The sequence below is a fragment of the Haemaphysalis longicornis genome, unplaced genomic scaffold, assembly GCF_048455015.1.
Source record: "Haemaphysalis longicornis isolate Haplotype H1 unplaced genomic scaffold, Haemaphysalis longicornis Haplotype H1 scaffold_2, whole genome shotgun sequence".
NCBI lineage: Eukaryota > Metazoa > Arthropoda > Arachnida > Ixodida > Ixodidae > Haemaphysalis > Haemaphysalis longicornis.
In genome coordinates, this window is record NW_027526295.1 from 127174671 (window position 1) to 127190659 (window position 15989).

The 15989-nt window shown below is 44.7% G+C and overlaps 1 protein-coding gene across 2 annotated transcripts in view; it reads left to right on the forward strand.

The window, feature by feature from the left end:
* Window positions 1-15989, forward strand: part of LOC144169203 (striated muscle preferentially expressed protein kinase-like) — a 290267-nt gene that overhangs the window by 34572 nt on the left and 239706 nt on the right. For both annotated transcript variants that reach the window (XM_077698245.1, XM_077698244.1), the window contains exons 7-9: window positions 2395-2602; window positions 9231-9542; window positions 15034-15167. In XM_077698245.1, coding sequence (XP_077554371.1) covers window positions 2395-2602; window positions 9231-9542; window positions 15034-15167 — 654 coding nt within the window. The remainder of the gene's footprint in view (window positions 1-2394; window positions 2603-9230; window positions 9543-15033; window positions 15168-15989) is intronic.

Consider the following 15989-nt stretch of genomic DNA (forward strand, 5'->3'; position numbering starts at 1 on the left):
TTGCCTCGCTGAGACGCCGATGGCAGCCATTGTCGCCCTCCTTTTTGCCCGATCCTCGAAGCAAGGAGGTCACCATGCGCGTTCTGCCGCTTCGCTTCCCGAGCTTCAACTTCTCGCCGCTTGCATCCCGCGCGCTCTCGCCGGCCACAAGACACTCCTTCGACGAGAAGGCAGATACCCCACGCCGACGTCTCGCCACGAAAGTTCCCACGAGAAGCAAGCATTGGGGCGAAGCTGAACGAAAGGGAACGCGCTAAGGTCGCGTTCCCACATCCCTCCATCCTTACACCTTTCCGTACGGTGGCAAGAACACAGCGCTGGGACATCTAGACGCAATGTTCGTAACACTAAACAAAACATGAAGGTTCGCCCCGCGTAGTAGCTGTCCTCGCACTCGCCGTCATCAAATAGGTATCGCCAGCCGCATGCACAATCTAACAGCCTTGCACAATCTAACGCTCAGGTGTCGCAGGTAAGACCTCTGAAGTGACAGTGCACACGTTGGCTCGAACAGGCATGCCAAGCACAGACCCAGTCTCGTCGTATGCCGCTGTGTCTGGAGCTGCCGGCAGCTTGTCCCACCGAGAAGGCACAAGCAACACCAATGCACCCCGAGCTGCAGAGTTCTCAGCCCAGGGTCCGACGTAGCGCAGCGCAGGCCAGCACGAGCAATCGTCGCTCGCGCTGGCGCTCTTCTCAGTCGGTGGCGGTAATCAGCAGGTCCCGTCCACCCCTGGCCGAAGACAGCAGGCCAGGGTTTCGAACGGTAGGGCTGAAGCCAGCCCAAGCAATTGCAGCGACGGCGCTGGTAGATGACATCCGTACAGCTGCTGCTTTCAGCCCCGACATGCCGAGGACGTATCGGCAGGCCCAGGAGCCTCCCGACCGCATATTGTGGCCCAGGCACCGCAGTGACGCCATGCCATGCAGCTCAGGACGGCGCCGCCCACTCCAACACGCCCTCCATCATGGAGAGAGACAGCAGCCGTAGGGAGCTCCCACGGAGCCGCAGCTAGACCGCCTCCATGTAGCTGCCCCGCCAGGACAGCCGCCAGTGGTCCCAGCATCGAACGCTCGCAGACCAGGAACAGCAGGTCACAGCACAGACATCACGTAGCAAGCAATCCTGGGTGACACAAGTCGCATTGCGTATCAAATTAAGCATTCCCGGAAGACCTGAACTCAGGCAAGAAAGAAATGCTATTCCTCAGCCTCGGCCGCGTGGCACGACGCTAAACAATTGCGGCTGTAAAAAGACGGTTCCCGACAGTCCACAAAAAAACTCACTTTCTTAAGGCGAAGGAGATCTTTTCCACCCTACCTGGAGAACCACTTAAAATGAGCATTCCGACGACACGCACCCCACCATTCAGTGGAGAACAGGGGCCGTTTCCCGTCCGTATGCTCCCGAGCTACGTCAACCTCGGTCATTGCCTCTCCCACACGGTGCCGGCTCTGAAAAGCCTTCGGGCAACATGCATCTTTGGCAATACATACATACATACATACATACATACATACATACATAAATGCCTACGTACAGTGCGGTACACTCTTAAAGAGAGCACGAGGAGTCAATTGCAACACCAGTAAAATGCCTTCGATGCCCTCCGTTGAGTACCTGTAAAATGCACGCATTCAGTGCCTTCGGTCATGACGAGAACGACGTTTCAGAGCCTCTCCGTCTATTTTACATGCACTTGCGCTTATCCTGAGCAGACGTATTGAAGCACACTGCCTTGTTCTGCGCATATCCTTAGAGACATATCATGCATACATGATATATCAGTAAAAGATGAATTACACTGCTTGTAGAAGGTCTACTTTTGCATTGATTCTGGCTGGATTACGCTCACTCACTCCTGTTACTAAACCAGAGGTAGACTTTAGAATCATCCAGAAGTCATCCTGCTGTTAGCACACAAGTGCCCCTCAAGATTATATAAAACATTTTTCAATTGCGGTATTTTATTATTTTGAATAGTGCTCTCCTCTAGAATGCAAAGTAGTGCTACTCAAACTCTTGTTTTGCACTTCGTAGTCGTGTTTACTTCAGAGGCAATGTTTAAAGTACGCTAGTTCCCGATGGAATTTCGGCATGGTCAGTTTCCCGGTCTTTAAAGAAAGCATACGCACGTGGTTACTTCTTCATTTGTGTAAACTAAATGAGAAGTAGCATCTTCGCGTATGACATGTCATAGATTTGCAAAAGGCGGTTACTACAGATCCGTCAAAGTTACTATTTTCGCTAAATCACTTCGATATTACATTTACAGTCGGGAAACGACCGGGCTGTAATCAACCAGGTGAAACATTTGAATCTACTTATCTTGTTGTCTGCTGGCAAGAATTCTCAAAGCGCTGATCTGTTGTTTACCTACGGGGATATTCCAGATTTCATGGCTTAATGAGGACACCGGAAAAGTTTTAGCAGTCGGAGAAAACGTCATTTCAAACGATTCCAGAGTATCGCTTAGAGATGAGGCAAACAAGTCAGTCAATCTACTCATCAAAAATGTGCGACTGGAAGACAGCGGAGTTTATGCCTGCCACCTCAACAGCGACCCCAATGAAAAACTGCAGTTTAACATTCGAGTCATGGGTAAGTGCCTTGTTACAAAAATTATTTAAGGTACGTACGGCCCACAGCGTCGTTTACGTGTTTTTCTGGATGCTCCTCGTCGGCTATTCGTCATCCGGCGGGCATGCATATCGTGCAGCATTGAGAACCGTCACGCTAAAGAACACGATGACGTACGTTGTACTCGTAACAGCTCAACAGCTCCCCGTAAATTAATATAAAAAGCATTCACCAACCAGTCGGTGGGAACTTCTCGCAGTCGCATAGATTACGTTGATGCACCGTTCATTCTACGCAAAGAACCAAGCACATCAAATATAACTTCATCTAGATATACCGAGAAACCGACAAAGTCAGATCTATAATTCTCAATTGCTTTTACCGGCAAAGTACTTAGTTGAAAAATCATCTATCTATGTTTACTCATTACGTAACAAGTGGCAACCGCTACATGCTTGTGCTGTTCACATAGGCTTGTCAGGTATTGCTATTAGCTGTCAACACAATTTGCAAACCACGCAACTGTTTCTGCAACACTAATTTCCATTGCCTGCTGTTCTTCGTATAGATTTCTGCGATAACCGTGTCGCAATTTTAAAGATACTTAATCAGAGTAGAAGGGCTGGTCGTTGTAGCATGTTCTAAAAGCAACCACAGGATATTTAAATTGTTGACAGCTGGTAACAATACCCAAGGCCTGCCTTTGTGAAAGAGGAATTATCAAGCGGGCAGCACCACACAAAACGATGTTAGAACAACATAGATAGGAGTTATTGGCATAAACCCACAAGAATACCAGCTCCTAATTTCACCTCAGTAAATAAATGTTCTATTATCCTGTGTACAGTAAAACAATGGCAAGGTGAACGAGTAAAACCAGCCCGTGATATTTTGAACACTAAGCTTTTTTTGGTACAACATTACCTATAGGTGTTAAAGCAGCACAAACTACAGGCAGAAGAACCTACAAATAAAAAAGATGTAACCTTAAACAAGCTATTTATTCGTGAGCAGTGATGGTAACTTCACGTGACAGGAATCAGAAGTATGGGTTGTTCGTAACATTCCCAGCGCCCTTGTTTCTTGCCTCCAGCCGTGTTGTCAGATGCCAGCGCGATGCCTGGGTATAACAGTGCACGGTAATTGTCACTTAGAAAGCGAATAAGTTGTGAATAGAGAAACTCATCAGACAGAGAGACAGGTACCAGAAGGCAAGTATAAGAATTAGACTCCAGTAATCTTTCTTCTTTGCCAGATTAAATGGTAGAATGAATTTACATACAAGACATTAAATGAGCTGATGATTACTATACTCATTAATGCGAAATTTGTGCGCAGCGCGAGCTGCAGCCTCCTCGGTAATGGGTATATCTGCTGCGTCTCAGGAAGTGATCACGTGATCAACGAACGCACGGAGGCGCGCGCTACGGTACGCTTATATGGCAGCGTTTTGCCATCACCGGTGGTAATGTTGTTGGAAATCGTTTTTGAACCTCCCGCGTCAACGTCACATGGTTTGGATGGGCCACGCACATAGTAGTAGCGTCTGCTGAACGTGTGAGGCGAACACCGTGAGATAGATGACGCCATAGCAGCTCTTGCCGCCCTCCCCCTGACAATCTCGCCACACGCTCCGACGAGCACGACGTGCGGGCTTAGCATACTGCCCTCCCCCGCACCCTCTCGCCACATTTTAAAGACGATAGTCTTTCTTGGGCTACTTAAACCCAGAAGTTTTGGTGTGTCTGTATGTCTCTTTATATGTCTGTCTGTCTCCGTGACTCATTTCAGCAAACCGGCCAAAGTAAAATAGATATTGCGCAATAGTCTTATATACCCACAGCCAAATGTAAATGTCTAAGCCCAGTTTTTATGTTCGTACTTGTCAACTTTGTTGAACAAGAATAAGACATATTAGAATACACATAAGACAGAAAATTAGTACACAAGGGGTATTTACAGTGTCCCTGTATAAAAATTCATGGATGCTTGGTTTTTCGATAGCCAATGATATTCAACATCTCCTGCAGAAAACCGCCACCTGCGGTTGCCCGCCCCACCTCCTGGCGGCATAGGAAAAGTGAAGCGGCAAAAGCAACGAAAGGTTCCTCTAGCTAGGTTCCACGTTCTGCTTGGAACTACGTTCTGCTTGGAACGCTTGGGACGCCACGCGGTTCTATAAAAATTGAAGTCGGCCGCCTCGATTCACGCGCGTCTCCGCCGTAATGCAGCGCTGGCATCGAGGAACCGGGCCTGTAGCACTGGAACGCAGTAAATTCAAATCACCTTGAGCAAACCTTTAGTGTGTTTTCCTTGGGCTAAAGCAACGGCTCAGGAACAGCATGAGAGGTGAGCGGGAAAGCAAAGGGGGGCATTTCCTTGGCAAACGTCTACAAAGAATATCGTCTTTTGGCAACATTTGAAACGAAAGCAGCATATACGCGGTCAATTTTTTTCCCCTCCCCTTCCTGCCTTCGCTCGCCCTGTTACGACGCCGTCGTAACAGGGCGATATTCCCGCCGCGAAATCCCTGTGGCGTCCGCCGAAGTGCTTGCGATCTAAAATTAGTGCCCTTCCACTCTGTGAAGGTGGATTACTTGCGAAGCCCGAAACAAAACAGGTTTCTTTGTGATGTGCGATGAAAGTTGGAAAGACCTGAGCTTCATTTAAGCGAACAAACGTGAAGCTGTCGTTTTCCCTACCGCGTACTGTTCGTGTAACACAACCAAAACGCCTCGTCCACGAACGAACGTGGAAAATGGCATTGGTCCGTTAGTTAACATCCATGTTTAATCCTCTCGGCGGCCCAAGGTACATGTCATCAGTCAGGGAAAGAACCATGCGGTGTCCATCCCCCCTTCCTTCACTCCCAACGTGAGCACGCATAAACCGGAAACCAGTTATGTGCCCCTGCTTAGAAGTGAGAGATTCTGCCGAAAATGTCGCTCTGAAAGCCAAGCCCTTTCAATAACTTGAACAAGTAAAATTGCTTTACTTCGGCATTCTAAGCGCTCAGGTTGCTGCATATTCGGGAGGCATTCGCAGGTACTGGGCGAGCAGGAACGTTAGGTGGCAACGCCGGTGGTAGCGGTTTCACTCTGTTTTTGCGTCAATTTGTGAAATCTTTTCGGGTTGAAATTTCCATTCCCTCTCTTTCTCCACGCGAACTACAAGTGTCCGTGTGACCGAGTTATTACCAGGAAGGCCTCGAGCTTTATTCCAGGGGACAAACATGCGGCTAGCTTTTTCCCCCCACCGGCCCACGCATCTTACTTCCTGATTACACACAAACCAAGATATCTTGCCGTTCGATTAAGGAGGGCAACCGACAGGGCGCCTTCAGCCCTAATCTTACACCAGCGCAAATGGCATGTGATGTGTAGCGGCATAAAGCTCAGCTGTGCGTGCATGCCTTCTGCTGTCACCTCCCACCCGTGCACACATAAACAGGCTACCGATGATAGCCACGTACGTAGGCGTGAAATATACTGTCGAAAATGTCGCTGGGAAAGCCTTTCAAACTGAAGAAAAACTACGGACGTACGCGTGAGTTCCCAGAGGGTAATTGCTCTTCAACCGGGATTGATTTGCAGCTAATCCGCAAGATTGGATTTGAAGAGGCAATGGTGGCGGCAGCTTTCGGTCGTCTTCACGCCCACGTGCGCTTCCACTGATTCTCCACGTTCGTCTGATAACGGAATACCGCCGGTGTCAGACAATTGTGTGACCAATGAAAGAGGCAAGGGTGGTGGCGACGGGAATAACAGTTGTGAAAGAGGGTTCGGCGGCGGCTTCACTTGAATGGGAACTGAGGGGTATACGGCTTTGAAGTAAAATCTAGTACATTTTTACTTGCACTACTTCCCGCTGGCAAGTATAGCATGCTAAAGCACAGGACTAGTGCAGCCAAGTTTGTTCAAAATAACGCCTGCCGCCTGAAATAGTCGTAACTGTGCAGGGCCCCTTTCATGACATTACAGTTATAATAAGAGTATCTAAAAATAAAAAAATGAAATATATGGTAATTTAGAGCTTTCTTCTGGGCTTTTACAAGAAAAAAAAGCGACAATCTGCTGAAATATCTTCCTAGCCTAGTACCTCCCGCTTTGTATACGCGGTGGACGAAATTCTTTCCATTCGTTGGAATGTTTAGTATTTCCACGTCCTCTTTGTTCTAAAGCAATAGTTTTAAACTGTATTGCCGGTTTACAAACAGCCCGCCAGTGCAATATAGACCATAATACATGCTTTTTACCTTGCGAAAACATGCATTCATTGAAGCACCTAGCTGCTTACAAGCACTCTCTAGAACAAGACATGCGGAGAAAGAAGACGTATGCCAAACGTGGTTATAGAGTATAGACCAAACAATTTCTAGAAAAAGGTACAAGCCATTGCAGTATGTGCAGATGGATGCCCAGGGGAGCTGAGGTATACTGCTGAGCAGAGGTATACTTTTTGAAGGATAGTACGAACTTGGGGATACAGCAAATTCTTTATCACAGTACACCTGTTGCAGTTGTGAAACAACCCTCGCCCAACCGTACCAGGAGGCCCGTATCGCTTTTAAAAATTAGCGGAGAAGGCAACCCCAACAGCGTGACGCCATTCACTCGTGTCAGGCCGGAAGTGCCACCTTTCTCCACCGGCAGGAGCCTGTTGCAGTTGCCGGAATTCATAAGGAAACACGCACGCAAAACACAACCGCTCACATTAAACGCTCTGCGCTAAAGAACACCTAGAGATTTGAAAAGTACAGCCTCGACATTTTTCTCCATCGTCGACGACTAACACCCCCTAGGAAGCCGGAGAAAGCTTGCAAGCACGCCCATAGAGCGTGGAGAAGCACAGGATGCGTTGTGGTGTGTATTGAAGGAGAAGAAATTTGTAAGGAAGCCTTGCCCTGAAAATATTACTTAGTTTCCACGCCTTCAGTTTTAGCCAAGTTTAGAGGAATTCGTTTGTATTTATAATCTAGCTATTGTGTCGTGGTGTTAGGGCACGCGTGTTTTGGTGACAATATATATGTGATAGGTTTCATAAAAAATAGTGGGCACTTCAGAGTCGTTAAGTCACTGTTTGTCTTGAATTGGTCTTCAACTCTGCCGCTAACGATTGACTATAGGGTCGCTACCACTCTGTTTGCCACCCATATAAAAGTAACAGTGCATTTTAAAGCTTCCACGTAAAGTGCATGTTTGACGTGTCTTCCCACCAATGCCTTTCTGTTTAGTGCTAAAGCCGACTTTTAAGGAATAGGTTTAAGTTTTATTTTTCTCTCATATTGTGTACTGCACATTGAGGCAGGGCTATCTACGCAAGGAGATAATTACATCACAACTTCATACTACTCTCTCTCGTCGCCGCCTCCACGAATGATGTATAGCATTTTCTACGCGTTTCGTTTTTTCTCCCCTTTGAACATTGCGTATTGGTGCGCCCTCTTCAGTGGCTGCTTGAGCGGCGCACTAGAGCATGCGCCGTGAGTAGCCGTGAGCTGTGAGTATCTGTGAGTAGCTATAACAAAACGTTATTTTGTACCTACCCGCTTATCGTGTGTGTCCTTAGCCTGGGATGTAGCCTGTGATGTTTAGATGGTGTCAATGCCCTTAAAATTCAATACAACTATAATACCCAATATAGATAAACCCCAACATAGTATATCTACACAGAGCGTCAACTACGATGGACTTGCTTCTTCACAGGATGAAAGGACAGTAATTCTGAAGCACTTTCAGCGTTTTCTTAACAGTAAAATGTCACAGTGCATAAACTGCATGGCGGTGATTGTAGTTGGGAAATGTGCTGTAGTTTACTCTAAGTGTGTCTCGCATAACCTGTCGATCTCAGGTTTTTTTTGTGAAAATGCGGAAAATATACGCACAAAGTCTAACTACCTTAGTGTTACTTCGGTAGCTACTTTGGTAGCCTGTGGAACAAATGAGCCAGAATTCTACCTAAGATTCAGGATGGTTGCGTTCCTTGAAGCTGCTGTTTTATTTGAAACGATACGTCAGCTGGACATCATTTCCTGTATAACCCATTTAAAGCTTTCGAATATACACACAGTCACAAAAATACTGTTTGCGTTAAACGTACGAAGAGAGATACTCACTATACTTCATTCATAGTTCTCAGAGAACTTGACTTTTATGGGTTGCTTATTGCATGTGTAACTAGCAGTAGAACGGAGAAACCACAAACTAAAGAATGAAATACACGAATTCCACCGGAACGGCAAGAGCAGTTTTGTGAGAACAATCTATCATTTCAGACATTTACTTGTTTCTTTAGAAAAATAGTGTTGTTTTGCGTCGAGCTATGAAAGAGGCAGGTTGTTTCAGATAGAATATTTTTGCGTAAAGGCAAAAGGCAAGGAGGCATCCATAATTTTACCGGTATTGGTTGTATCATTTATATTCTGAGAGTTATCAACTAGCAGTGATAGCTGCGTCATTTCTATTATATACATATTTGTAAAGCTTGCTTTGTCCATTCAGAAAAGAACCCAGTGCTACCACTGCGAATAATTTTACCAAGTTGAATAAAAATTTCCCAAATAAAGCAGATAAACGATATTCCATGTTTACACAATCCAAAGCATGGACGTGAATTTACAGTGTTAACCTTTTCTGATTTCACTTTACAGACGCCCCTGCTGTTAAGTCATCAAGCATGAAACTAAGCAGAGAGCAATCGCAGCTTCTTGTCACCTTCCAGTGCACTATTCACGGTGTGCCGTACCCGTCAGTGTACTGGAGCAAGTACCGCAATTCCGTGAATGTCACTGGAAAAAATCACGAAGTCATCCAAAACCGCCATGAAAATGGAAAAGTAAGCACGAGCCTGATTATGCGAAATGTAGGAGTAGACGACGTGGGAATCTACCGCTGCCACGCCGAAAACAGCCTCGGAAGCCGGAGTGCTCATTTTGTCATGACCGAAAGCATCATAAACTCAGGTAAATAAAGAATGAGTTCCTCCTATCTATCGCACGTCCCCCTTCATGAATGTGTGTGTGTTTTTATTGTTGAAGCACCAACATTTGGTAGAAGCGTTGTGCTGGATGGCTCATTCTGTACACACTGCTTCACCCAAAGGCAAAGCAGTCTTTGATTTAAAAGTATAATGGTATTCTTCACCATTTTTATAACTGTAGAGTGTGATGAGAAGTTACGTAGCTGCTTGGAAAGGAAATCGTGTTCGTAAAATACCCAGCTCTCATGAACCGCCTTTATTGCTCTCCAATTAAAACTTAGGAAAGCATGGCGGAATCGCACAAGCATTGCCATATGATGTTAGCATGTAGCCGTTGGTAGACTGCAAGCGCCTCTTCTAACTGACGTAGTATCTACGCAAAGCTGAGCGCCAGGTGTATAGCTCATTCGCAATATACTTATCTACAAGCGTTTATTATATAGGAAACCAATCGATATCATCATGACCACCAAAACATTGTTTTGTCCGACACACTGCATTGGAGCGCCCAATTATCTTGCACATAAATGTATTTCCCTCAATGGAGAAACACAAATGTTTCTTTGCCATACATGAACAGTCATGAAGAAATAAAATGCGAAAAAAATAAGAGCCGGAACACGCAGTTAGCGCGATTTTGTTCCATGCAAGTTAAAACAATGCGTGCTCTATTACAAAAACAATGTCCTGAGATGTGGCATTCCAAATATATCAACATCGTAGCATTATTAAGCCTCCACGAATGATATATTATTTTGCGTGTTCTTATAATATTTTTGTATATGGATTTCATTTGTCTATGACTGTACCTTTTGCGACGTTTTGAGCCTGTCGCTGCCGTCTTGCTGTATCTTACTATATTAACTTTTTTCGTTGCGGGACACTTCCTTTTCATCCCAACTGGGGGCTTAAAATAAATGATAACAATAAGATAAATCCTTTTAGTTCGGGGTAATAGTGTTACGTTGATTTACGTATACAAACTTCAGACTTGGCAAGCCTTTAAATGCGGTTTAAACTCTTTAAAGCCTTTAAACTCTGGAAGGAAACGAAGAGCCTCGTGGCAACCATATTATTTTCTCGAATGTACGGCACCTGAAATCCGTTTTTAATCACGAACGCAGGTATGAGAGGTCTTTGTATGTCATATATTACAAAGGGAATGGGTTTCTTTATTACCCCTATGAAAGTGTAAAAATGAGTTTAAATGGGCCACGGATTACTTTCGTGTTTGGATAAATGTGGGACGTTATTGGGGAATTAAAAGAGAACCTTATACCCCTCAAATAAAGATGTCACTCATATCGTTGGTCCTAGAAGCACTGCAAACGTTTGGGTAATCACCATACACACTGCGGCACCGCATGATTTGCTCGTCGCTCCAGAAAGGGATTCCAAATTTCGCTGTCAATTTGTTGGTATTTTGAAAACTGAATGTCTTATGGGTCAACTACAGCATTTAAAAAAAGCCAGATAATGGCCTACACACCGCTTAAGCAATGGCAGTCAAGCCCGCAAGAAACGCCAAGACCGTGAAAAGGAAAATATTTCTACCACGTTTATAGGTTACCTTTTAGTGGGCAGAGGAGTATTTTTGTCTGCGGTCAAAAACGACACTAACTTTGCTGTTCCGCGGTCCTCTCGAATCACTGCGTGGTGAGGGATATGGTACGAAAGAACGTTCGTTTATTCTGTTTGCGCTCTAACTTCTTCGGCGACACAAGAGGTGAAATATTCTTATATTGCCTCGTCATATCTTCTGAGAAAATCATTCTTCTTAAGCCTGGTTCTTGACTGCAGTAGCCTTTTTGTTGCAATTTCTTCGTTGGTATCCCGGTTTACGTCTTCTTATAGTGGAGACATACTGAGTAGCGTACATTCTTAATTGTTATTTGCTCTTTGAAGCACTCCAGGATTTGGTTTTCGAAACATGAATGTCCAGGTTTTGTTGCGATGTCGATAGACTCCACACAGCGAAATTTCTGCAATTCGTCCTAAATGCCTTTGTTAGTAGCTTCAACCTGAAGTACCCTGACTGCCTGGCACTTTGTTATGTTCATCTTGCTTTGCTGGAATTGTCCTTAAACTATCCATCCAAGCGTTGTCTGTAAAGCCACTAGCTTCTCACCTAGTTGTTTTATTTGTCCCATGAAAAACTCCCAATAGTAATCAGAACCAATTAGCAACCCTATCTATATCGGAGTTCTTGTTCTGTGCGTCTCGTCGCAATCTCCAAAGGTAGCTTCCTCATCTTTCTGCCTATTTTTTTAGTTGGTCCTGGCAGACAATTACGGGATATTATGTCCACTTTTTGTGCTTCAATGACGGTGGATTGGTTTTCGGTTCGATGCCCTACAGTCATTTGTACCACGTAAAGGATCACCGTTTTATTACCGCCGAATGAGCCAATCGTCAGCTTTTCTTGTTTGATTACCTTTGCTCCCAACGATTCCGCTAATCCGGCTTGAATGAATGATCTTTGCTGCCGCTGTAAATTAAGAATCGGGCGCAGTTGCCTGAGGAGTCTCCTTCTTTCCAAGCTACCGCTGTCTGTAGGAGCACGCATTGCTTTTCCGTTCGTTGAATGGCATGCATGCTATGCGTTGTCGATTGTTGTAGTTGAACCATTGCGACATGTCGTCCGGCTTTCGCTTCTCGTTTCGTTGTACACACTGATGTCGCGTGTCCTTCTTTGCATCGTTTCAGTTGCACGTTAGCTCCACAAATACGTGCCGTGTGTTATACCAGCGTACACCTGGAGGGTGCCCTGATGTCTGCGAGTGCAGTCTTTCTCTCTTCCATCGGCATGCTGTGGCGAGCAACAATGTTCTGTCGCATGGTTGTTTTGTTGGCAAAAGATGCACACTTTTTTAGATGAGCTATAAAACCTCGCTGTTGTTGGAAACTGTCGCGTGGTTTTTATTTTATGTTATTGGGTCCCTGATGTTTGCTCTTTTTCTGTCTCCTCTCTCAAGTTTACTTTATTCCGAAGAAATTCCAACAGTTGTGTTGGGGATTCCGCACTTGTTTTTCCTGCTGACTCGCTTTGCTCTCGTTCTTGTCTTTCCGTGCCCAGCTTATTCTGATCCATCTCCTTCAATTGGAGCTCTACTGGTAACGCCGCTAGAATAACTCTCTTCAGCAGTGGCATGAGCATTGGTACATAAAACTTGGGTCTCACATTCAGTAACTCGAGGGCTAGGATGACACTTGTACGGCTTGGAATAGCTTTCTTAGCTCTTCGGTATGCCTCGCTCATTTTACCTTTGCAAGGTTTAGCAGCTCGCTAATGCGCAGATCCACATATCTTTCATACCTTCCGAACGTGTCCTTCAATAACAGTATTGCGTTGTCACAGTTCTTCTCAGCGGAGAACTGTAATCTTTCCATTGTAGCAGCTGCCTTGCCAGTTAATGAAGCCGTTAAGTAGTTGAACGTAAGTTCTTCAGTCATACAAGGTCTGTTGTGAACTGACGATTTGTAGATTTCAAAATCTATTCCACTGCAGCTCATTTCCATCAAAGTTTATAAGATGCACCTTCGGTAACTTCACCAGCTCAATGTCGACTGGACTGGCGTTGTGCTGAGTGCTCGGCGCTAACGTCGGGAGGTTAGCCTCGGATATACGCCGCTTGGGATGGACGCCGCAATGCTTATCTCAAGCTTTGATAGGATAGCCAATATCTTCATGTCGTAATAGATTATTCTCTCAATGCCTACAACTATGTCTGGCATATATTGCTTCATTTGGTTGTTTTCTTCTTGTAATCACGCTTCCAGCCCCTGTATCTGTGCTTGCGTAAACCAAACCACCATTCTTTTGACTCCTTCTCCTATTTTCTGCTCGGCTGCATTGATGAGCTGTGTTTTTGCGACCTTAAAGCCTTCCTCTTTTTCGTTACAATGTCTTTGCTCATCTTGCAAAATGGTATTCTGGGCTCTCTAACGTTTCAGTCAGCTGGTTGGATCTCGTAGCTTTCCACGATGGCGTCCTCGTTGTCTAGACCACTACAATCAGCTGCTCAGACGCCGTCGTCTTTTCCGCTCCTGGTTGCTGGCGCTAGTTGCGTGGGGGTAGAAATCCTGGTCACGGCACCACTTGTAAGCACGAGAGAGAACGGGGAACCGTCTGAATTCTTTTATTAATAGCTGACAACTGATCCCGGGCTCGCGCTGCAAGACGAAGATCTTCGTCAGGGTAGGTGATAGGGATATTAACAATACCACAATTGGATAATGAACTACTGGCGGAACGTCTGAGCGTTTTATATTACCAAAAGCAACGTTATGCTTTTGATATTTGACTAGTTCTCCCTTGTTTACAAAAAAATTATTATATTTCCAGGTTGTCTACTCAATATTATACACCACTGTCTCGCTATATAAAGAACTAATTGACTGACTGATTGCCGTCCTTTGACAGGACAATGATTTTGATCATACCATTCATATTATATAAGCCATATTCTTGAATCGTATTATATAAGCCATATTCTTGAAATAACAGAACTAATAATGTAAACGCCAGTGGATTCGTTTTGAAGTTTTCACACGCCGCGGTGGCTCAGAGGCTAATACATTTTGCTTCTGAGTCCAAAGACGCGGGTTCAATTGCGGCTGTGGTGGCTGATATTCAAATAGAGGCAGAAAGCAAAAACGCCCGTCTGTCGCGTAAATTTTCCCGGGTGATCAAAATTCATTCAAAAAACCCTCCAGTGCGGCGAGCCTCATAACCCAGGTGTAGTTTCGCCGAGTTAAGCCCTATATTCGGAATCTCACCTGAAATCGTTTTGCAGTTTCCCGATACCCAAAAAGCGCAAAGGGTGGTGCGCCTGATTCTGGCTTTGAAGGCGACCTTTTGACAGTTCAATTGCCTTTATGAACCTAAAAACCCTCCTGCGCCCAAAACTGCTTTTCGGCGAGAAGCTTACATTCTCTGGATATAAGAAAGTTATACTCGTCCTGTTACATTACATCTCTTTGTAATATTTCCCCTCTGTTAGCTGCATCAAAAGTTTGGAGTTCCGTTTAATATATATATTCTCTCGACAATAACAATAATTTACATACAATTCATTGTCTGTCTGTCTGTCTGTCTGTCTGTCTGTCTGTCTGTCTGTCTGTCTGTCTGTCTGTCTGTCTCGAGAACAAGTATTTAATATTGTTCGCCAACAAGCGCTCAGTTTTCGTAGATTTTTTTAATGTGATTGAATCGTTTACGATTGCAGGCGTGAAGGATGTGTGTTCCGCTGAAAATAGTTTGGTGGGCTGGAAACGCTGTGCCAAGAAAATATCGATCATGCTCTTTATTGTCCGTACTACTGCTAAGGTATATCTATATTGCTGACCTGGTAGAAGCTAGTCATTAATATATTCAGCTCTAAAGTCTAGGAAAACCGCGACACGAGATGAGTGTAGATACGATTGGAATTTTCTTTAAAAATAACCGGGAATTTTCTTATTTGAAAGCGCAGATCCTGAGGCTGTGACAACATCACAAAACCAGGAAGCTGGCCCTTCATTTATTACTCCTGTCCAGAATATCATGGCGACGCTGGGGCAGACTGTATCGCTGAATTGCTCAGTTAAAATCCTAGAACCTTACCAAGTAAGTTGCTTTCTTTTGTCTATTTTTGAGCTGTTTATAATTATAACGTTGTTTATCTTGTTTCAAAGAAGGTGCATGTTCATGCTTCGTTTCTTGCCTCGAAGAGCACGAACCATAAAATAACCAAAAATATCTCTCATTTTTTTCTAGATGCAATATATGAAGTGAAAAAACAAAAGGATTCAAAAGTGATAAACGTCGCTTTAAAAATAAAACTTCTGAAGCCCTTGAGTACTACCTATTATCTAGTGAACGCAGAAGCATTAGGCTTGAACTCCCTAACGGGCAGTACGGTATTATTCACGCCGCCAAATCGTATTGGGGAGGGCACCGTTATAGGCTTCATTTTGTGTATGGTACGGCTTGCTAGCTGCTTTTTTTCGCAGGCACTGGTGAGGTAGACGCCTCATAGTCGATCTCAGTAGCTAGTTCTTTGCTATAGTGGGTACTGGTTTCTGTTTCGAATGTCTCTGATTCTCCAAGGTGTAGGGGACAATTTTACGTATGCACCAGCCGAGAAATTTCGTAGAACTGGCGTCACGTGGAAGGCAGCGCTAATTTTATACATATTCAGAGTGGTGCCTACAGTGGCGCACCTTTTTCTATGAGGTTGTGCTTTCTGTTGTCGCGGTGTCCTCTTAATGTTACCGTGTACTTTTCTCTCCGCGAATTTTTTTTTTTATTCATTTTTGTTTCGGCTTGAAGGTTCGCCGAATCACTCTTGCGTGGTATCTGCTACTCATCTAGCTTCTTGTTCTGCAATTACCACGCATAAATTTAATTATTGGAGGTCCGAGTACATGTCGCTAATACATGTTTCTT